The sequence below is a fragment of the Desmodus rotundus genome, chromosome 3, assembly GCF_022682495.2.
Source record: "Desmodus rotundus isolate HL8 chromosome 3, HLdesRot8A.1, whole genome shotgun sequence".
Lineage (NCBI taxonomy): Eukaryota > Metazoa > Chordata > Mammalia > Chiroptera > Phyllostomidae > Desmodus > Desmodus rotundus.
This window is the reverse complement of record NC_071389.1, coordinates 178012479-178036252: the sequence shown is the minus strand read 5'-3', so window position 1 is coordinate 178036252 and position 23774 is coordinate 178012479. Positions and strand designations below refer to the sequence as shown.

General features: G+C 44.1%; 1 protein-coding gene across 2 annotated transcripts; it reads right to left on the bottom strand.

The window, feature by feature from the left end:
• Positions 1-566: 566 nt before the first annotated feature.
• On the bottom strand, positions 567-23383 carry YBX3 (Y-box binding protein 3). 2 transcript variants are annotated; one of them, XM_024575782.4, is made up of 10 exons: positions 22872-23383; positions 19081-19144; positions 18074-18107; positions 15635-15724; positions 13857-13979; positions 10334-10549; positions 4711-4808; positions 2884-3055; positions 2132-2235; positions 567-1143 (listed from the first exon to the last, which is right to left on the bottom strand). In XM_024575782.4, the coding sequence occupies exons 1-9, from the start codon at positions 23119-23121 to the stop codon at positions 2170-2172; spliced, it is 1113 nt and encodes a 370-aa protein (XP_024431550.3). In that variant the 5' UTR covers positions 23122-23383; the 3' UTR covers positions 567-1143; positions 2132-2169. The 2 variants fall into 2 exon arrangements, with proteins under 2 accessions (XP_024431550.3, XP_045040124.2); XM_045184189.3 differs by lacking the exon at positions 10334-10549 and having other exon boundaries at positions 22872-23378.
• Positions 23384-23774: the final 391 nt, after the last annotated feature.

Sequence of the window (23774 nt, the reverse complement as noted above, 5' to 3'; positions counted from 1 at the left end):
CCACTAGCAGGGTGCCTGGCACAGACCTAGGCTCACCATGTACTTGAGTCAAGTATAAATACTTTGAAAGGTGTGGTGGGTCTGAGAAGTTATTTACACAGCAGTGATGTACGCCATGGTTTCTCAGCTTGGGGGCACCATCTACTTCCTGGGAGGAAGAAGTCTGTAATGTGGTTGCAAAGAGCCTCCCTTCCTCTCTCTGAAAGATACATATATAAACATACAAAATGACCTCGGGCTGGAAGTTCAAGGAAGTTAGAACTATGAACTCTTTCATCACTCTAGAGGAAGCCGTTTGGCGTAAATGCCATCCAGTCAGCTCAGTGAAGATTACTCAAGACACAGAGGACCAAACGAAAACAAAGCGGGCCCACTGCTGAACTCAGACACAAACTGGTTCATCCCGAGCTGCTCCTCCCAAAAGCAGTCCCGTCCTCTACCATCTCAGACTCATACGCCTACATTTATCAAATAGCACTAATTTGGCTTTCAGTTTACTATTAAGTCAAGTGAATAAAGTGGGGAAAAAGACAAAACATGTGCTCACACAGGAAAACACACTCCAGTTATATACTTTTTCCTTTCAAGGGTAAAAATTTTATTTTCGATGAACTTCATGCTGCACATTTTCAAAGAGAGTCACATCAGAAAGCAAAAATGTTATCCTCCCCTCATCCTAGAAATAAATAAGCAGGGCATAAAATTCCTTTTTCAATCACGATACTTGAAAGTTTAGCACCAGCATCCAAAATGAACAGAAAAGGGAAAAAAAAAAAAGCATTTACTATATATATTTCAGATTTCTCTGGGGTTTTCCCCATGTGATATTAATATTTCTTCTTTCAATTCATATCACCAAAACAGTAAAACCAGGAAAAAAATATAAACCTAGTGGGTGCTGAAACTGGGGAGGTGCTCTCTCGTCTTCCGTGCAGGCATTCCCGGAAAAACTGCTGGAAACATTTGCCGACATTCTGCTTTTGTGCTTGTTTGTTTTCAAAAGAATAATTGTAAACATTCCAATGTCCACATTTGCTTATTCATCTTCCACTTTATTGCTTGGATGTTTCTTTGGTGTTGGTAAGGCCGTGGGCTGTTATTTTTTGTGTTATTTTTTGAATGGTCATTAATTCTTTAGGTCACCTGGAAAAAATTAAAGTCAAACTTATAAAGAGCGACAGAAATAACCAGGAGTTAAAGAATACAAAGGCAAAAAAATACTATTCTTCATGTATTTCAAAACACACTATTTTAAGAGCTCTGAACAAAATCTACACGTGTATCTTTCCCAACACTTGTGCATCATTCTCATTATGCGCTGATTTAAAGGAAGCTGTTTTGCATGAACTATTTTTATAAACCAGAACAGTCAGTACATAAAAGTGAAACCACAATGAAGGTAACAAGCTAACCTGTATAAAGAGGTTATTCTTTACCGCTCCCTGTTTAACGATTTCATAGGTGTTATCTCACTGAACATTTGCGGAGACGGCAGTGGCTAAGGCGAGTGAGGGTCTGCACTCTACCAGCAGCGGCCATCAGTGAGGCAGAGAGTAAATAAATGAACTGCTCAAGGTCACCTGGCAAACGAGCAGCAGACCCTGCCCTGGGGACACAGCCTCCTGGCCGGGGCACACTGTACCTCGCTGCCTCCCAATCTGTGTTCCTCATCAAAGGGAAAAGGGAACGAAGAAACCACTCCAGTTTTTTCTACTAATCAGTCTCCAGGTATTAAAATGAGGCCTGGTCAGGCACTTTAAAATGATCAAATTGGCCACTAGGTGTCAAAAAAGTAAAACTTTGAAGTGTTCTTACCTGGTATTACCATGTTAATACTATAATAATTAAAAACTGTCTGTCTAGAAAAAAGAATTGGACTCTCACTAATTGTCTGAATGTTTATGTACCCAAAGCCTAGCAAAAAAAAAAAAAAAAAAAAAAAAAAAAAGGTCAATCTCAGAGATATTTAACTTTAACCACCAAAACCATTCTTTCTTCAAAATCCCAGTGGAGATGAGGGATGGTCCAGGTGAACCACAGAGCCCCTTTAGACTGGTCTGCGCTACTGTTGCAAAATCACTGACATTGAAAAGAAAACATCAGTTGAAGCCTGGGCTGCCCACACTCTTACCTGCCGATGGTGAAGGTGCCTGGGGAGGGAGCCTGGTGTTACTCAGCACTGCTCTGCTCGGGGGCTGGAGCGGGGTTCTCAGATGCCACTTCACCTGCCTTGGTCTACAACACAAAACAGAACCACAAACCAGAGATGAATCAACGCAGGTGACACTGGAAAGTTCAAGACTAAAAGGCCTCAAAAGGTGGAATCTTCACGCCTATGAAGCTGTGCAAAACTTTATCAATTCTCAAATAAAAGTCAAAAATTAGTACCACAGAAGAATGGCTTCCAAATAGCAACTAAATACCTGCACGCTCCGTAACAAAAAGCCTGCGACACGTGCTGACTTTCTGCAGACTTAGAAGCAGGTTCTCTCTGTAAAAGCTGGCCTTCGTTTGGACAGCCCTAAATACATTAGCTCCGAATCCCCACAGTATGGATAATTCTTTCGGAGAATTTGATTTAGTTAAATTCAAATATTTGGTTTGTATTCAGTGCAGGACATAAGGACATACTCTCTCTATATACATACAGACCTTAAGTGTAATGTTAATATACATGTAAATGTATATTAAAATATGTGAATATGCCCTATATTTCTTCTAATTATATATGGTATTTATAAATAACATTTTCCATAAGCGTTATACGTAAATATGTATAGATGTGTCAGTTATTAGACTACAAGCCACTCTTAGAACAGAACACCAACGTTTGACATGATTAAGGCCAATCCGGCGTCACCCCCGCTGGCTGACTGGATTTACCTCTTTGCCATCCTGTGAAGGAGTGTTGGGAGGACGGGGGCGACGCCGATAGTTGTACGGGCGCCGGTACCCACGGCGAGCAGATGGCTGGTTTGGACCAGCGGCCGCCTGTTGATTTTCTTTATCTTCAGCCTCTCCCACAGCCGGGGCAGGTCGCGGGCGAGGGGGCCCCCTAGACCAGAGAGCACAAATCAAAAAGAGAAGAATGCAGTGCGGCAGGGGTCCTCAAAAACATGGGCTTCAGTCATTTCTTCAAGATTAAAAAGTCAAGTGATCGGGTGCTTATTGCTAGAATTATGCACAAGCTAATGCAGCAAATGGAACACAGTTTTGGTGAAAAAAAAAACAAAAACAAAAAAACAATTTCCCCATCAGTTTCTCCCTTCGTCTGAACACCTATTTCGTGAATAAACATGTAGTGAGCACATACTATGTTCCTGCCAGTCACCCCGATGGGCACCGAGGACAGGAAAGTAAAGAAGAGCGGTCTGGCCTCTGCCCTCCATGAACAGAGTTTAGAGGAGACTAAGATTAGACATATGTGATGGGGACCTTTCGTGTTAAATCATTTAATTTCAATACCAACTCAGGGAGTTATATTTATGGGGAGAAATCCAAGCGGTTCAGGGAGAGTAAGTACTGTTTGAGGAACACAGGACTGCTGGTTTTATAAAACGGTCGAAAAGTTGCCCTACACCTGCGTCAGGGTGACACAGCTAGGAATCAGCAGCGTCGGGGCCCACGAGTTGTCCTGTGTCCTCGACTTTTATCAAGACACCTCTGTGAAGCCACTTTTACTTGAAAGTCCTTAGTAATTAATCATTAGAGTGATTACGTGTAAACCTGGAGGGAATCTTGGGTGGAAAAAGGATACAACGGGGTACCAATCCTTGCCCTAAATAATACACTTACACCCCCTTCGATGAACTCACGTCGCCAAACTTCAAGGTGGTATACACGGCATTCAGGAATGAAGTTCCTTGTTTTGGTTATTTTTCATTTTTTCTTTTACTTACCCTCAAGGACAGAGTAAATAAATAGTAAGACTTATAATATAAAAAGCTGAAAAAGGATCTTAGGGTGTCGAGCTCAATTTGTAGTCTTCACAGGGATAAAGAACAAATAAAATAACCCGCTCCACTAACATCAACCTCATGGGTAGTACTAATATTTAATATTTACTCACTCAGGAAGCATTTAATATTTATTGAGTGACTACTATACCAGGCACGTTACCAATTATCTTAGATGCATTGTACAGTTCAGCCTCCTGACAACTGTAGAACATTCCTAATGTCCATTTTACAGACCTGGGGACTGGCTGCAAGAATTCACAAACCTGCCAAAGGAGTGACAGCAACTAGTTTCAGGGCAGGAATTTAAACAGGCAACTTGATCTATATCCTGATTTAACCTTTACACTAGACGGGCTCACTTAACAGACTATTCCGAATCCCAAAGATCTCTGGCCCTCATTCTTCCCCTATTTGTAGCTCTACCATTGAATTACCCATCAATTAATTTCTGCTTATTTCATTAAAAATAAAAAAGTAATAGTTTATATCATGAGAAAGTTATCAAATACAAATAATGTGGCGGTACAAAAAACCCCTAAAACTTCTAATTGTCTAAGTAGGGGGAAAATGTCACAGGCCGTCTGAAAACACACACGGCACAGTCCTACCCAGACTGGGACATACAGTCAAAGCAGCCACATCTGCCACTTCACAATAAACCCACAAAACAAGACCCACAATATCCCCATCCATTCTGCCATCACTCACAAGGCCTTCGGCTGGTCACGAGTGGGAGGCAAACGCTACGTACCTACGGTACCTGGGACGGTAAGTTGGATTTCGGTGAACCGGTCCCTGAAGCTGCGCTCCCTCTGGGAGGCCATCCTTCATCTCTCCAATCTCGCCGGCCTGGAAGAAGGGAACAGGGCTGGAAATGAGTGTCATGCTACCAGATGCAGGAGACACAGCTGCATTCGGGATTCTACTGAGAAGTAAAAGATGAAATGCTTCCTTAGAAAGCTGGGAACCCTTAACAAACAGCAAACTATTTACTGACTGGATTTTTGTGAATGATACAAAAGAAAGAAAAACTCGCTCCCACTAGAAGAGTGTTTTGCCTTTTTCCAGAATAACTAATTTTATTTCGCAATGTTAATTTAACATTTTGAAGTGTTCCATGTATCTTTGAAAGAAAACCTATCGTATGAAAGGAAATGCAGTTATACTACATTTGAGCACTGAAGCTCTTTTCAATATTTTCGAACTCAGACCCACTAACTCTACAAACTGGGTGTCCCTTCAGTCTACATTCAAGGCATCTCCCACACCTCTTAACCATGCCTTCACCCCCAATTTCTTCCTTTCTCAATTTCCTCCTTGTATCTGTTTGCACTACTTATTTAAGTATAACGTTTTTAAACATAAAATACACTTTCTTGATGATAAATTTATTTTAAGCTGTGGGAATAAGATAATTTCATTGTAGAACTTCCAGGGGAAGAAAGAATAACTAAAGACAAAACCAAAACCACTAAGCCCACCAACGACCTCTCAAAATCATTACATTAGTGCCACAATCTCAACCTTCTCCCCGCCCCCAAAACTAACATCCCTTCCTTCTCCATATTTCACTACGAAAAGAGCAATCAGGAAATATTTTCTACAGGTTACCGAGCCATCTACATTTGTATTAATTTTACGCTCTCTCATCACACTGGATAAGTGGTCAAAGCTCATACCCAAAGCCAACCCGTCTCTCTCGCCTACCAGAAGAGCTTACTCTTCATCCGCCCTTCACTGTGCATTCCCTCCCTTTTCTACTCCGTCACTTCCATCCAGACACAGAAACATGCTGAAATAACAGCCACCGTTTCCAATGATTTCATTTTGAAATAATCACACACAGAAAAGCTGGGTGTATAGAATCTAATCCTCAGACCCCATTCAAGTCTCACCAATAATGCCCTTCACAGCAAAAACAAACAAAAACCGCTTAGAACCGCGCACTGAATTCAGCTGACTCTCTTTCTGACACAGTCCTTCAATCTCTACTCGGTGTCCATGACCATGACACTTAAAGATTGCAGGCTGGGGGGTAGAGGGGCGGGCTGGGGAGGGGAGATATCACAGGCCAGATATTTTAAAATGCCCCTCGGTGCGGCTGCTCGGTGTTTCCCATGCTTTAGTTTACGTGTGGATGGCAGGGAGGCCACAGGGGTGGCACTGCGTTCTCCTCACTGCATCCCGTCGTCAGGTGGGGTGCGGCTTCGATTCCTACCCTGACCGACAGCAGCGCTCGCGTGGGGCAGGAGTTAAGGTGGTTTACTCTTCTCCCCTTTGCAATTCAGGAGGATTTTGAAGACGTACTTTCAAAGTCTGTAAATATTTGATTTCTCATCAAATTCTCAATACATTCATTCATTCACTTGTATCTGTACAAACTCATGGTTTTCTATTTTATTCAATGACTTACAATCTGCTACTGTCATTACTGGCCAATGGGAACCCATTGAAGTGGGCTCATGTCCTTTTGACACGTCTCCAACATTCTTTGCGTACTTCCTTGCTTTCTGGCACAGCACGATGTTCCAAGTTCATACTGTACTTTCTCTGGTCCAGATCTGAAGTCAGCCATTTCTCCAAAGAAGCTTCCTTTTAATGGAGAATGGTATTCAGAAAGCCCAGTGTAACAAGGTGTCACTGATTTCAGGCCGATTCAGTGGACAGAAATAAGGAACACACACCCAGTGTATATGCACACGCACACACTATAAACCACACACATATAAATGAGTATATGTTGGGGGGGGCAGGCATTATCCACCCATCTAATGACATAACGAGCAAGTTGTTGGCTTGGGCAGGGGTAAGGGGAACCGGCACAGAACGCACTCAATGTAAAAACAAAATCCAATCAAACCAAAACCTTGCCCTAACCTCATTCTCCTCCAGACACTGCTCCATGTCTTTGGGCTCCTTTACAGACACATTCACTGAAGGAAACCCGTCAGCATTACCACAGAAACCTCCTCGAAGGGGAAGGAAATACTCTTCTTCCTCCTCTGCCTTGGCGCTCTCTTGAATTCATCCTGATCCTGTTTTTGTCCTCACCCTATCACTAACCTCCAAGTGACCAAACCCGGTAATCAATTCTCAACCTGACGCCCTCTCCTTTTCATTTAACACGGCATTTCCTTCTCAAAACGCATTTTTGTCTACCTGTCCCCTCTCATTGCCATTTGCTAGGCTCCTCGTCTTCCTAATCTTTAGTACCTGGCGTGCCCCAGAACTCAGTCCCAGGGGCAAATCTCCACCTCCCGCATTTTACAGTTAGTCTCACCCTACACTGTGCCTTTCACCATGTTTCCACGTCTCTGAGGTTCTATCTGCAACCTCATTTGCCCCTTCAGGCTCCCTTCGGCCTCTGTACTTGCCAATCCCTCTGCCATGCATGCCATTCCCAGTACCCGAATAACTCACTCCCTTGCTTCCTTTGGGCTCTTCGCAAACATAGCACCAAAGACTTTGCCAGCCACCTTACCTAAAATGACACCTTCTTAACTCACGCCACTTTCTACCTCTCAACTCTGCTTTGTTTTATTAATTAATTAATTTATTTATTTTGCCTACCTGGCATCTCCACTTGGATGCAAAATGTAATAGGGAGAAAAGACCTCCAAATAATTTCCACCTCCCCCCTAAACCTAACCTTTCTTCAGTCTTCCTATGTTTGTTTAAATTAAAACAAAACAAAACAAAGAAAGAGGAACCCTTTACTCCTCACATCACACGTTCGCTGCATACCAAACGCTGTCACGCTGATGCTGAGAACACTTCCTGGATCTGCCCACTTATCACACCTCCAGGCAGCACTGTAATCCAGGCCAGGGTCACGATCGCCTCTCCACAGGGAGACGGTAGTCCACTGTCTCCCTACTCGCTGCCTCCCGTGGTCCAGCCTCTAGAAACAGCCCGATGATCTCTTAAATGTTTCTTCCCTGTACAGATTCCTTTACTCCTTTTTATCACATTCAGAGTGTGGCAACAGTCCCTATCACGGTCTGCCAGGCATGTCTGGTCTGCTCTAAAATGTCACCCTAATCCCACCTTCCAGCCCTCTGCTCCTCACTCACACCGTCCCAACCACACTGGCCTCCCTGCACTTGTCGGAACAAGCAAAGCTGCTTCTTTCTCAGGAACTTTAATTAGGGGGAAGAAAAGGACAGATAGAAAGAACAAGGAACTTGACTAGCGGATGAGAATGTACTAGAATGACAGAATGGGGAAAGAAGACTGAAGCTCTAGCACTTCTTGCCCATGTGACCTCAGGGAAAAGTTGTTAACTTCTCAAAATACCCAAATCTCTTCACTTGTAACAACAACAGTACGGAACCCCGTCACCTTCGTAGAGCTGCAGGGAAGCTGAAGGAGAACTGACTTCAAATGCCGATCACTTGGCAGATGCCAAACAACATTGCTACCTTTCCTCTATCACAGATTTCTTTTCTCAAAGACTCCAAATAGTTGACATTAGCCCAGTAACCAACTCTACTTAATGTCAAACACAGAGAATTATTTTCTTTTTAACAATGGAAGGCGTTTGGTCACTGGCCATGCTACACTGTGTCCTGCATATTACTTTTTTCCCCCTGTTGTGTCCAATGAATGTCACAGTTTTGAAGACAGTAGAATACGTTGGAAAGACTTTTCTAGTTGACCTCAACAATTTTTACAATCTAGAAATCTCTCTCGATAATTTTAAGCCATTACACTGACACCCTTGAAGTTACATGGCGGTTTCAGGAACCTCCACCAGATGGTACTGGTTAGCTTGGGCCGACCCCTGACTCCATGAGCACGCAGACGTGACGTGCATTGGAAAGAGTCTGAGAAAAATGACTGAAGGGTCTGAGCCAGCTTTTACTTCGGAAATGGAATGGGTCAGAAATCCAGCCCAAGTGAAACAACTACTTGCAGTTACCAGAATAAGCACGTATTTTCACAATTAGTTTTCAACCAGCTCCTGCAAAGGATGTTCTACAATAATCAGGGGTGTCCAAGCTGCGGCCCATGGGCTGCAGGCGACTCAGAAGGGCTACGAATGCAGCCCAATACGAAATCATAAATTTATGTAAAACATTATGAGACTTTTTTTGTGATTACATGTCACAGTGTATTTAATGTGTGGCCCAAGACAATTCTTCTTCCAGCGTGGCCTAGAAATGGCAAAAAGTTGGACACCCGTGTTACATGATACTAAAGAATCACTTTGCTCTCAACTTCAAGTCCTAAGGTGAAATATATTTTATTTCAAACAATATGAAAAAGAATCATCATGTCCTCAAAAAATGACACATGTGTGTGTGCTAAATACCACAAATGATTATTTCAGGAAGGTACTCCTAACACTCTAAAAATAACCGTGTGTTACAATCTCACTGCCTCTTCCTGTCCTCATTTCCTAGAAGCCCGTCAAGTGCTGCCCTGAAGAAACCTACTATGCCCCATGTACCCAGTCTCTCCAAGTGCGTGAGTCTACTTGTTATTTTTAGCACGTTGGTCAGGGACAGCTGTTAAAGAGTGGAAGGATAAAAACAAGAAACAGTGTAGAAAGAACACCGTCATGCATGATGGGATAGGAGAAGGTAGCAAAGAACAGGCTGAACATAATGTTCAGTCAAAACACTTAGTGGCAAAACAACCCAAGGACACTGAGAGGAAAAAATTTGTAGCTAGTGATAATAACAGTGATGTCCCATCCTAAGTTTTCCAAGTTTCTGGAGAATGAAAAGTTGGTATAAGGCTTATTAATTACAGGCCAAGTTCACAATAGCTGTATCAATACTTTGTAGTAAAAAAGGAGAATCAACCAACAATCAACAATCTCCACTCCCTGGGAGGGTTTCTTAACATCAACACCACCCCATCTAAATTAAGGACTTTAGAGATGCTAGCTATCCTGAGGCGCTGTGCTCAAGTCTTTACCTATGATTTAATCATCGTAAACCCCAGAGTAGAGGTATGTTATTAAAGCCATTTAATGGATGAACAAGTTAATCTCTTTAAAGCTTGGTTTCTCAAAAGCTCACAGATAATAAGTAGCAGAGACAAGATTCAAATCCAGGCCTGTCTAGACTGACTTCAGAGTTTATGCTCTTAAGCGTATTGTGTCTCCACTTTTATTCCTCCATAAACTACAGACGGCACCCTCGCCATCAGGGTCCTCAATTACAGGCAGGGCTCATGCGGCTGTGCTCTTAGAAATGTTACTGCAATGAAAGACTGGAGGCCTTGCCTCAGCTTTTGTAGCACAAAGAAGCCACAAGCAAGGATTTGTTTCCGGCAGCTGGTGTTGGAGGAGGAGGAGGAAGAGGAGGCAGAGGAAGGACGGAGGGGTGAGGGCTGCTGAAGAGAAGTCCCAGGTGCAATTTTACCTGCATTCTGTTGGGATGGGGAAAGACCCGTGAGCGGCGGTCAAAGGTCTGTCCCACGTGGTAAGTCGGGAACCGCCGCAGGTACTGAGGGCGGTACTGAGGGCGATATTGGGGGCGGCGCAGCCGACTCCGGGCCCCAGAGAACTGCCCGTCAGTGGCAGGGGGGTCAAATCCTTCACTGCTGCCGCTCCCTTCCTCCTCCTCCTCCCCAGCGTACTAGCGAAGCAAAGAAACAGAGGTTCAGAAGAAGTTTCAGCAAGGAAAGAACCAAAGAATACCATTTAGGATGAATATCACCAAAAGAAACAATATCTCCTCCTCAAAAGGAATAATGATCCTTTTTTACACAGACAAAATGCATTTAACCCAGATCATCGTGGGATCACCTGGGATAAACTACATTAAGATTAAAGGAGATCTGTGCAGATAAAATACCAAGAAGCAGAAAAGCAAAAGCAACCAATCTACTTAAGTTTAACAGTCATGTAACCAACCACCCAAACAGCATTTACAATGTTTATACATTTACAATGTTTATAATATTTAGCCCAGGCAAAGGTGTGTCTCCCAACATCTGCCACCCACTGGGACAAAGTCAGGGCAGTCAAGACAAAATATATTTCACGGTGTTATCGACAGTCCCACAGTCTGCTCCCTTCAGCTGTCCCCAAAGTGGGGACAGGGTCTCCGAACCCTTCGGGGAGGGCGGTTACCCTTGTGGAACTACTCTCATAGCTCCACGAAGATGCTATTTGCCCACTCCCATCTCATCTCATGGGAGTGTGGTGGGGTCTCACTGGGCTACAGGGACATGTGGCCTCTCTGCAGACTGAATGCAGGAGATGGGAGGATCCAGCTGTCTTCTATTAAACCAAACGTAAGAGATTTGCAGATATATCAAGCAATGCCACTCTTCTCAATCAATTGAAAAATACATAGTGTTCATAAAAATGTTATTTATATTTACATGTAATGAGTTTGTTTTACATCAACTGAATATTTTTTAAACTTCTACTTTAATTTCCAATATAATAAGTTTTAATAAATAAAGACTCTGGGAACCTCAATAATATTTAAGCATACAAATGGGTCCAAAAACCAAAAAGTTCAAGAACCACTAACTTATGGCATGATTTTCTTTATTTGCTTAGTAATACAGTTTTGATTGCATTTTATCAGATGGTAGTAAGTAAAATATACAGGTAGTTTCTAAATATAGGCCTTATTAACAAAAGGAATTACTGACTCATTTTATGCTTTTTCCTGTATTTAAATTACCATATCATACAGTAGTACTTCATACTTAAAAATAAAAACAAACAGCCAAACATCCCTCAAAGAATTTACTTCAAATCTTACTTTAAAAGGGGATGTGCAAATGCCGAAGGTAGTCTTAAGGTAAGTGAGTACAGTTAATAAAAATAAATGAATTAGCCCTGGCCAGGCGGCTCAGTCCGTTAGAGCATCACCCAGGTACACCAGGGTTGAGGGTCTGATCCCCGGCCAGGGCACACAGAAGAATCTGTGCATAAGTAAATGGAGCAAAAGATCGATGTTTCTCTCCCCCTCTCTCCAATTAAAAACGAACAGGATCGTGGCCCATTCCTTTGGAGGGTGAGGATATTTAAGATTCAGAACCCTCCAGATCAAGCCCACATGGGCAACCGCATTCCCCAACAGGAAGAGCTTCGACAAAAGTCTGAGCTAGTCAAATTTCAGTCCAGTCAGGCCATTCTGCTCTTCGTAAACCCTGTTTCAGATGTGATCCCCGACTGCACAAAGACATAGTAGCATAGAAAACGTTCACCAAAATGTTAAGTGTGCGACTTCATAAACTGTTTTTCTTTTTAGGCTTTTCTGTATCTTTTTGAGTTGTAGACAACCAAATCTTTCATTTTTACAAAATAAAAATAACTGCAGCACCACTGGCAAACATACCTTTGAGCTTTGAGGCCTTAAAAACATTACAACAGGAAACCTTTATATACACTTCCAGAACTGAAATTTCTAAATACCTTTTACACGCATGACTTCACAATTTCCAGCTGAGGTGACAAGTCTTTTAAAGGGAAATTTTTCACTAAAGGTTTTCTATCACTTTTACTTCTGAATTAACCTAGGAATCAACATAATTGCAACCGGAGCTCCATGAATCCAATGGACTTGAGTTAATCACACAGTGCTATAGTAGCTCATTCCCACCTCCATCCCCTGCACAGCTTCTTATTAAAAATCAAACAGAGTAAGTAAAACATGGATAAGAAAAATACAGGAACAGAAAACAAGATGTCACGAACAACATGATAAAAATCAATCTGGGCAGGGCATGAAGATGAGAGAACGAAGAGGGAAAGCCTTCTGCTAAGCACAAAGACGTAAATCTATCAAAAGTGTGGAGACAAATCACTCTCAATCTGCAGGTATTGAATTCTGGTGAGATTTTTCAAGTTTTCCTTGGAAGACTGACATAGCCACAATCCTGGGCTTACAGAGCATCTTGAGTTTATTCTGTGGTGCCAATCCCAGGCACCAATTCTAGAAACATCAAAAACTGACTCTAATCTATAGAATCCTCATGACCACAAATGAATGGGATTCTATTTGGGTGCTTTGATAGTATTTACATTGAACCTCCTAAGAGAGCTCTAGCCAGACTTGGTTGTAAGGCCTTTCACCTGGATTGGTAGAAATCTAAAGAACTAAAAACCCAGCACTGACTGGTGTGGCTCAGTTGGTTGGGCATCAGTCTGCAAAATGTAAGGTTGCTGGTTCGATTCCTGGTCAGGGCACAGGGCACATTACCAGCCCGGTCCCCAGTCAAGGTGCATGTGAGAGGCAACTGATCAGTGTCTCTCTCCCCCGCCTCTCCCTTCCTTCCCCTCTCTCTAAAATAAATAAATGAATATATACATACATACCGAAATATTTTTTAAAAACTAAAAATCCAGAGAATTACTTACTACTCTACTTTAAAATAACATAAATGTTATGCTAAATAAAACTGCCACTTTGCTGTTGGACCTGTAATATTTCTGTGGCTAGCACTGTTTATTGCCTACTCCCAAGCTATTCCCCATTCTTCCTGGCCAACCCAATGCTGATTTTCTTAGAGGTCAACAATGCCAGTGCCAGGGATGAACAACAGGTTTGAGCCAGTTGCAGAGATCCCATTCCCCTTTACTCGTGAATGCCCTAAGACTACGTTCTGGCCCAAGGAAGAGACTGCCTTTTTTACTACCTTGGCACAGCCTACCTTAATTAAGCTTTCTTGTTACAAGATAACAAAATGTCTGTTACTTGCAGGCAAGTACCTATATAAACTGACACAATGTCTCAATTGCAAGTTTCTAGTGAGACTAGTGGCTATGGATAAATTCTAAGCACTACAAGTCTCCCATCAAAAAAAAGAAACCATTTTGTATCTCCAGGAGAAGATACAGTATTTATCAGCTCTAAGCACGGACACTTAATTTTAGGTGTGAACATTTTTTCCATCACTGATTCGGAAGAGAGAGCAACATACATTACGGGGAGGTCCACGGCGTCTGCCATAGTAGCCGCGTCTGTAACGGCGCCGATCCGCAGCATAGCGACTCCCTTCTACCGGAACTCCATCTGGGCCAGTCACGTTGGCTGCTTCTGCACCCTGACACCGAAGAGAACAGCAGCCTCAAAATTTAAAAGACACTAACCCCCCCCAAAACAGCCATAGGCAGCCAGAGTGTTAAAGACTGGCAATTCCCATGGTTAGACCTCAAAAATGCACCCACGTTTTAGTAAGGTGAGCAAGGTATTTGATGTCCTGATTGAAATATGCTCAGCTTGTTTGTTCATGCAGCCTAAGCTCTGCCTCCTTGTTTGGTCTTCCCAAGTCCAAAAACAATATATACCTCTATCAAGCACATAAACTGGTACATACAACACAACTGAAAAAGAAGTAACGGAAGACCAAGAAGGATATGCCTCAGTGGAAAGTAACTGAGATAACGGTATCTTCCCAGAAAATGTTGACATTATTCTCACAGGCACCAAGGGAATCCCTATTCACGGGCTCACGGGGCTCTGTCCAGTGATGACTGAGAGTGAAACCTGGCAGCGACAGGAGTGAAGGACCCTGGATTTAGTAACACAGAGCTTCCACACACGCCACCCCTCTTTAGTCCTCCCTCTGATCCTTGAAACAGACCTGGCATTCTTATTCTCTTATGAGCAAATGAATAAAATGCTTCAAACATACAAAAAAAATTCAAAAAACACTCGAAAGAGTGTATTTCACAACCCGTATCAATTTGTAAAACCCCAAGTTCTGAAAACATGGAGGTGAAATACATGGCCAAACCTACAGCGGCCAAATTAACCTGACGAAACAAGACCCTAGAGACCACTGCAGGCCAGCATTTGTTGGTGGGGGATCTGAATCGCCAGGAGGTTTGCAAGATACCCTGGGGATCACATGGGTACAGACATCATTTAAATTACTATATTAAATGAAATAAAGCACTTTTCTTTTAAAACAGAACAGTTTGGGAGCCACTCAGGATACGGGCTATAGAATGATGGGGGGGTGTGTGTCACACACATGCATGGGAGCTAATCAGTCATTTGCTTAGTTTATAATTCAGTGGCACAGCCACGATGAACAGCCACGGTGGCCACACCATGTATAGTTTTGAAATGTGTGCTTACTGCTCTGTTGCTTTACTGTCACCTGTAGTCCACTGTCGACTAGAAACAAAACATTAGGGACATTGCTACTATTGGGATTAAATATATAACAGCCTTAAAAACAATCCGGAGACAGGTTCTAGATGATCGATTGGCATCATCTAAACAAAGCTGTCACACAGTCTTAAGAAGCCTACGAAGCCTTTGGCTTTCCAAAATCCAAGCCAAAAACACAATGATTATATTCTATTGGAATCTTCTTTTATTGAGATCAAAACATTCTTCAGTGTGTATTACTGATATTATTAAAAATCACAGCTTGAAAGTTTTATTTGCACACAATAAGTTAAAGTTTGATCTACTTAAAATAGAATGTCATTTTAAATCTTGAAAAATTAGCTCTTCCTTCCATAATTAAATAGGGCTTATCATTTATTAAATGAGGCATTAAACTGTCTTTTGTAATATATTCCAAAAAATATTTATGACATCCAATATCAAAAATATTTCTACTTAGAAGTCACTTCCTCCTGTCATACAAAAACAAAGTAACATGAATTCGTAAGGGGCTGACAGACCACCCCCTTTCTTGACTCGGCAAGGGAACTCTGACACCCCGTCACAACCTGCTCTCACCTTCTCCCCTTCAACCACATCGAACTCTACGGTCTCTCCGTCTCCTACACTGCGCAGGTATTTCCGTGGGTTATTCTTCTTGATGGCAGTCTGTGAAGAGAAGAGCAAACACGGGCTGAAGTTTATGTCAGTACTGGTCACCTCACACTGCTTACTCCTGGACATTCATCCGGGCAGGTGGATTAAACAGAAGGTGCAGTCACCCTTCGGTTCACAGCCTGGGCACCTGGGCCTGATCCGGTTTATCAGTGCCCTGGAACTGGCCCTCATCTGAGATGCAGACTGCAGCTGCATCAGCGGGGGTCGGGGATGCCTGTGTGACATCTTCCACACACATGGGCACATGTGTTAGGTGTAACGGTTTCTGCAGACGAGAGGAAGTGTTTACTTCGAACGGTATTAAACAGTGTGTGAAGGGGAGGAGGGATGACGAATAAGGAAAAGGAATTAGACAATGCCAAGGGGTAAGTATTTCTGAGAGAATATACAAAACTAGCTCAGGAATCAGAACATTACTGATAATCTAATCTGGCTTATCTCCCACCCCCACCACCCATTATATGGATGAGGAAACCCGAGGCTAGCAAGTGATGTGTACCTGAGGCCATATTAAAGATGTTGGCGGGGGGCAGGTGGGGGAATTCATATTATCCCTGTAGTGAGTCTACATATTTTCTCAATATTTTCCCCATCACGCCATGCTTTGTCCCTGACAATACATTAAAAGGTTAACGAAGATGTTCCCCTGCATTAAACATCTGCATCTAAATATCTGCCTACAATTAGACCTATCTCCTTCAACCCATAGAAGGAAGTGGGATCATTTCTGCAGTGAATTTCCACTTCTTTAGCTGGGATCTCTAAATGGTTAAAGGGGCTCTGAGTTTCCATGGAATTAGGTCGACCTCGTTTTATAAAGCGATTAGGCGTGTGTAATCTAGCCCTTCCCTTACTCTGAGTAGGAGGAAGGAAAAAAAAACAAAAGAATGAGCCAACGCAGCCGAGACTTCACCCGCAGAGGGAAAAGGCAGTTCAGGACAGGATATGTGCGCACACAGCTTGAGCATCCAGCCGTTCCAAAGCCAGCCCCTCCCTGCCGGCTCCTTGGCTTTTTCCTGTTAAACTGGGCAGGCCTCAACACAGTGAGGTGACTCACTCCGCAGCCGCAGCCGCGAGGGGACTGGAATCAGGTCACACACTCACTCGCAGGCTAAGAAAGCCGGCCACCAGAGCAGACACTGGTGAGGCCCTTTTACTCTTGCCGTCGCAAAACATGGAGTTCTTACCCCAAACTGCCTGCCAACCCCTCGGTATTTATTATAAGCAATACTTCCTGTCAGTCTGTTATGACTTTAAAAGTTAACCTAGGCAAATTATCTAGATACAACTGAAATATATTCCGTCAAGCAGAAATATAAACAATAGGAACCACAAATAGAGAGTTTATTCTTAGCTACCACCATTGCCAGTCACCCTACCCCACCCCAACACACACACACACACACACACACACACACACACACACACACACACACACACACACACACACACACACACCCCTCCACAGAAGGAAGCAAAACCACTGAAAACCAAGTGCTTGACAGAGCCCCACAGGTAAATGCGCTGGTCACAGTCCCTGCCCCTGTGCCTCCCTGTTGTTAGACACTCAGAAGTACACACACATTCGAGACAATTCATTGAAAACAATACACAAAAAAGCAACAGTAACGATAGGTGTCTTTTCTTTTAACCTACTTTGTAAAGTAGGTCCAGGATACATGGTAATAGAATAAATAACATCCTAGGCTAGTAATGTAAAGAAAGACTGAGATCCTGTAGCAGAGAAGCCCCCATTTTCCATATTTTACCCATTCTCTACTTTTGCTTTAAATCAAAGGGAAGTGTGAGCCGTTTGACCTGGCCATGTGCTCACCGCGCCCGCCTTTACCAGGAGTGAGGACTGTCCTGGGAACGGGGAAGTTTCTCTCCTCTGACAGACACACACCCCAACCATTCGCTTCTTTGTGCCCCTGACTTCAGATTAGAGGAGCTCTAACCAGTCCCCACCCAGGCCAAAAGCCAGGTGCGTCCCGCCACACTCTGAGGGGAACTTCGCTGTCAGGGGAGCAGGGCAACAGGAAACAGGTTTTTTGCTAAGGACTCAAAGGCTTTAAAAATTTAAAAAGTGGTCACACTGCACATTATTACTTCCTGCCACTCAAAAATAAAAGCCATTTGAAAACAGTGGCTGTGATGGGACAGAGTGCTCATCTGCCCATCTTAAAAATGTGGAATTGAGCTCCCTTGCCAAAATAAAGTCACGGGGAGAGTTTGGGGTGGAACAACGATGTACAGGACCACATTCGGGAACGGGACAATTGCACGTTCCCGACACCTCTCTCTGCACGTATAAGATGCACCATTTATCGCCCTTCTTACCTGATGCACAAATACATCTTCTTTGGTGTCATTTCTGTTGGAAGACAAAAATGAAACAACTCAAGTTTAGATCCCAGGGCTTTAAAACACACCAAAAATTTTTGTTTATCCTCTAAACTCAATTCAGAGGCCTGGACGCCATCCTCACTGAAAACCTCTAAGCCCCGAGACACCCACCTTGCTCCTCCACATCACCACAGTGCTTAGATCCCAGTGTGGACTCAACACAGAAACACCCCTCCCCACTCACCCCTCTCTAAGTCACATGCTGTGTAATCAGAGCCCCAGACTGCCCTCCCAGCGAAAGCAAAGCAAGCCGGTTAAAAGGACAGGGCACAGCTGCGAACTAGGCTCTCCTTACACTGAAACCAAAAACAGTCCCTACCACCACCCCCCCACCCTAACTCACCCCCCGACCCCACCACCAAAACAGACAAGGAGGAAACTGGAGGAATTTTTTAAGAATGGGGGGAGGGCCGGGGAGCAAAGAAAATTATAATATCATATAAATACATAATACTCCTAATAGCTGGCACTTACATGCTCACTCCTATATGGTTAGAAGTCACCATGGTTTAAAGAAAACACTAGTTTCTACACGGGACTTGGACCAGACCTGGCTGATGGTTCCCGTGCAATTTCGCACTAGTCGAAGTGACCTTAGGAGAGCTGCTTAACCAGTCCAAGGCTCCCACTTCTCCATCTCTGAAATTATGGGCATGGGCTCCGTTATCTCAGGGCCTTCCCACTTCTGATTTAGCCACCCCTTTTTCTCCTGCAATGACTAGATTTTACAAAACAAGTTACTTATTCATGTTCTGGAAATGTATTGTAATGAATATTTAATGGCAAGTAGCTGAGAAATGAGAGCATTTACAGTGCTTACAACCCTTAAAACTTACACAAGTCGGTAATAATAAAGTATGGTAAAGAATTTCTAATTACTACTGGCACCATGACAGAAGGAAGTATTTAAGACATGTAGAGACACACACACACACACTTACCGATTAATAAATCCATACCCATTCCTGACGTTGAACCATTTGACAGTGCCAAGGACTTTGGTGGCTAAAATGGGATTAAGCAGATAAATTAGTTGCTGAGGTACAAAGAGATAAAACTCATATCACTTAAGGTCTGGAGAGCATTATGGAAGCCTAAACATACCTGAAGAAACCATTAAAAGCTTAATTCCAAAACATATTAAGAAAAGAAAATGGAACAAGTGAAGGCATTATAGGGAAATATTTTTCAGAAGACTAAACCTTTCTTCCCTGGTAAACTTTCTGGTAAAGTCCTCACATAAGGAGTGGCCATAAGTCTATTCAATTCTGCAATAATTAAAATTGAGAAACAGTATTTAAGGAAAAACAAAAAAAAAAAGTTCTTTAAAGTTTTAACACCAAAAAATGTTATCAGTGCGAAAAGAAGGGCCACAATGAAAGAGAACACAGACAGGGGAACAAGGCAAATACAAATGACCTTAACCCATCACTTTCCCACTTTGGAATATTGGCAAACTTCATTAAGTGAAATAGTAGCTCCTTGTTGATAGTTAATGTACAAAGATATAACATAAAGTAACTTGTCTCGCTGCCACATGGTGGCCTATCAGAGGAGTCAAGAGTAATAATAGAACTGATGCTGCCTCAGCCCAGCTCTGTCCTCACCACCCTGAGACACGATGTAACAGGACTTTTCAAACCACAGTGATGCGCTTGGGCTTCTGTGTCACTGTTCACACTATTCTCTGCAGTTGGCAGGAATCCAACTGAGCATTTTCTGTAAAATCCTGCTCTTCAACCTGATCATGGTCTCTACTCTCCACCATGAGTAGGACCATTTCTGTACAGCAGATTTTAACAGAATTTAAGATAAAACAAAGAGTACGGTTATATAACTTGTACTTCGTAGACTCATAATTATTTCATCCATCAAGTAAGATCTGAGGTGACTCCTCTAAACCAATTGTGAATGCCAAACTCAGCCCCTCTAAGAAACGCCTACGTCTAAGTTCAGGACGTGCATAAAGCAATTATGAAGACTCAATGAAACAGGAAATCGGACAATAGAGGACCTTAAAAAGAAAAAAAACACTTAGCAGAGAGTTAAAGTAACAATTAACATTAATCCATGCTGCCTCTCTGAGATACAAAATTTATCATTTCCAAGGATAAACAGTAAGGATTCAGTTTTTAAACTCAAGACTAAAATAGTAATTAGAACTTGCTTTGTTGTGAGCAGGGTTAATTCTGAGTGTTGCTAGACTAACATGCTTGAGGAAATACTTTAGCTCTCTTAGTAAAAAGAAAAAACCACAGCAATTCTTTATGCTCTCAAGTCATTTAGCCTACTGTTGCCTGAGCAATCCCCAACTCTTTGACACCAAGGAAGGAGGACCTCTCCAATGAAGAGGTTGAACCATTGGCATCTTCAGTTTTAGGCCTTTCTAATTACAGCATTCGGGTAAAGAAGAAAAACATTGTGTTTTACACCCAAATGTACACAAAAGTGGCCTGTTTTTGATAAACCATATGCTTTTAAGTCATACATTATTTCATACGATTTTGCCACTTGTGACTCCTGTCATCTGCAATTAATGTCCTGGGAAAATATAAAGGAACTGTTTTTGACTCATTTTCACACAAGTTAATGTCTACCACAGTCAAAGGAATAACCTTGATTAGAAAGGCAACGAGATAATAGGGGGAAAAGATAAAGAATGATTTTCAAGTCTAACTTCAACCAAGGCTGAAGTTTATTTTTACTCCCCCAATGTAATTAAAAAATTTGTCCTATTCCCACTCATATTTCCAGTCACTTCATGTGGCCAAACACATTTACCCACACTTTTTGCTTTAAATCCATAAACCCACTTCACACATACAAAGGGAGAAGGGGAGGCAGAAGACCACGTGGTTTCCGTCACGTTCATCAGAAGTGTTGCTTCACTCAGGCAGACTGCTTCTCCTGGCCTATGGCTGTATCCACACTGAAGGTAAAAGACGGTTTGTAAAAACTGGAATGGGAGAATCCAAAACCTGAATTCCATTTCAGTCAGCACTGTGCCTGGCACAGTCTAGGCGCCCATGTGTTTGCCTGGCAAAGGAAGGCAGATGGCAGAACAGCGCGGACAGAGGCAGCCGGTGCTGGAATGTCGTGCAGCAGGCTGTCCTTCATTCTGGGAGCTGCAGTTGCAAAGATAAAAGACTTCCAGGCTCATCACCAGGATGTGGTAGAGGCTTAAGAGCAATTGGTGATTGCCAAAAACTAACTTTATGTTCCCTTCATCTTTACCAATTCCTGCTTTAAAATCCAGAAGCTACTTTAGATCCAAAAGGATAGAAGGGTTAAGTGAAACACTGCAAAGTTCCCTTTACACAAAAGAATTTTCAAAAAGGATAACCCAAAGTTGTCTCTCTCAGACATTCTGCATGAAGCGTTCCAAGAAACACTTGCTGGAGATATCACAGTTCAATATGGACTAGACTTAAGCAACTTCTAGTCCAGCAAAATGCCGGCTATTTTATTTCTTAACCTACACAGGCTACATTTAGCAAGTTGTTGGCATTAACTGAATAAAATCCCTGGGGTGGAAGGGGGCTGGGGAGGCGGGAGGCAGGCCTCTCAAGGTAGGGAACATGGAATCATATTACTTTCTTCACATTAATCCCTTAATTTTCTTCCTAGAAAATTGGGAAGTCTCTGAGAGATCAAACACACCCTACCCAAAATCCTGAAAATGCCTTTGACGCATCCTACATCATCTCTTAACTGTTTAAACATCATCCTGTTTAAAAGACAGTGAATGATACGGGCACACACCCATGAGAAAGCTTATTCACCACCCACGTGCTTTGCAAGCCTGTTTAAGGTCTCACACGGGGACACAGGGCGTTACTTGAGAGAAGGCTGCAGTACGTGACAAAACCAGCCACGACCAAAGAAACCCTTTCTGATGCTCTGCCCCCCCCCCAAACCCGAACGTCTTATCTGCCTATTTCCTAAGTTACAACTCGCTAAGATAACGATGTATCGAACAAACTTCATTCCCACACTTCCTACTAAGTTTTTCCAGCTGCTGCACCAAGTGCGTTCCCACAGCCCAGGAAGAAGAAAACGTGTAGCGATTGGTAAACAGTGAAACAGGTTCTGCGCAGCAGTGGGCACAGGGAGGGAGGAGGACGTGGGACCAAGACCCAAGGGGATTGCAACATCCCTTTCCTAGCATGTGGCCGACAGAAGCGTGGGGCCTTTCCCGTGCCAATGTGGGAAGGGCGTCAGGGACAGACACCTGAGCCTCCCCCGCAAGAAGCCTTTCCACCTTTCCTTTCCCGTCTGCTACCAGCGCCTCATTCTTCCCCAAAGGAAATCCTGTCGCCACCCAGATCCTAAGCAGTGACTCCAAAGTCGCCATCCCACGTGTCTGTTCCTCCCCTACATCCACCTTCATCCCACCCTGGGTCCTTTCTCGGACTGCCGCTCCTTTTCTCTTTGGACCAAATCAAGGGGAATGTGCGACTGTGACCAAAGTTAAGACCCAACTTGCTGGCCCAGAACCAAGAGAAATGCGCACCAGACGGCGAGGAGCGCAGGGCGCCACGCGCTCACCTGGGTGCGCCTGCAGGATCACCAGGCTGCAGCCCCCGGTGCTGGGCACCGACGCCCTTGGGGACCCCAAAAGGTGCTCCCCACGCCAGGGGGGAAATGCAACGGGCGATGCCCACACGTGCTCGGCTTCTGGCTGCTGCCCGCCCCGCCCGGGGCAGCCCCTAAACTCCCGGGACTGACTCACCGAGAACTTTTTTCTCCGCGTCTTCACTGCTGGCGGGGGCTGAAGAGGCCGGGGCTGCGGGGCCCGCGGGGCTCGCGTCCCCACCCGGGTTTCCTGCGACGAGGGCAGCGGGCGCCGTGGCAGCGGCCTGGGGCGCGCCGCCGCCCGCCGGGCTCTTGGGCGCGGAGTCCTGGGGCACCGCGGCGGCCGCCTCCGCGGGAGCCTGCGGGAGGGCGGCGGCGGCGGTGGTGGTGGTGGTGGCCTCGCTCATGCCGCCTCCTCTGCTCTCACTCGGGCACCTCGGTGGCGGTTGGTCGTCGGTTAGCTCGGCTGGTGGTCGCGGCGGCCGGGCTCGCTCTCGGGGAGGCCGGTGCGGATCTCGCGGCGCAGGAGGCGGCCGGGGTGGGGTCTCGCGGCGGAGGCGGCTCGAGCTCTCGGGCTGCGCGCTGGCTCTTGGGCTCCTCGCTGGATCTTACTGCCCCAAAAATGGCCCCGCACAAGTTTTTCTAGGCGGCGCACGGGCCGGGGAGGGAAGGGCGGGCGAGGGAAGAGGGTGGGGAAAGTTGGCTACGGAGTTGGGCATCGACTCTATTAGCATTTAAAGGAGCCTGGTGCCCTTTCTAACCCACGCATCGCCCGATACTGGGGCGCAGGGGCCGAGGTGGGGATTAGAGAAAGCTATGGTAGGTCTGTAGTTTGCACCGCACCCTGGAGTGTTCTGAGGAGGGTAGTGTACTGTCTCTTTGTTGGAGAGGAACAGAGGGATCTCGTCCCTCACAATCTCGAGGGCACCTGAAACTGACCTTTAGCGGAGGAAAATAGGGCATCCAAATTACGCTGCGCTCCTCTCCCCCAAACACTTGTTTTTATGCAACATTTATAAAGCAGAAGAAACCATTTAATACAGCAGTTAAGAATTGAAGT

Coding starts and splice junctions, on each gene's coding strand:
- YBX3 (XM_024575782.4), bottom strand. CDS start 23,121: ATGAGCGAGGCCACCACCACCACCACCGCCGCCGCCGCCCTCCCGCAG. Junction 19,145..22,871: donor CGCGGAGAAAAAAGTTCTCG/GTGAGTCAGTCC, acceptor ATCCCATTTTAG/CCACCAAAGTCCTTGGCACT. Junction 15,725..18,073: donor AAGATGTATTTGTGCATCAG/GTAAGAAGGGCG, acceptor TTCTCTTCACAG/ACTGCCATCAAGAAGAATAA.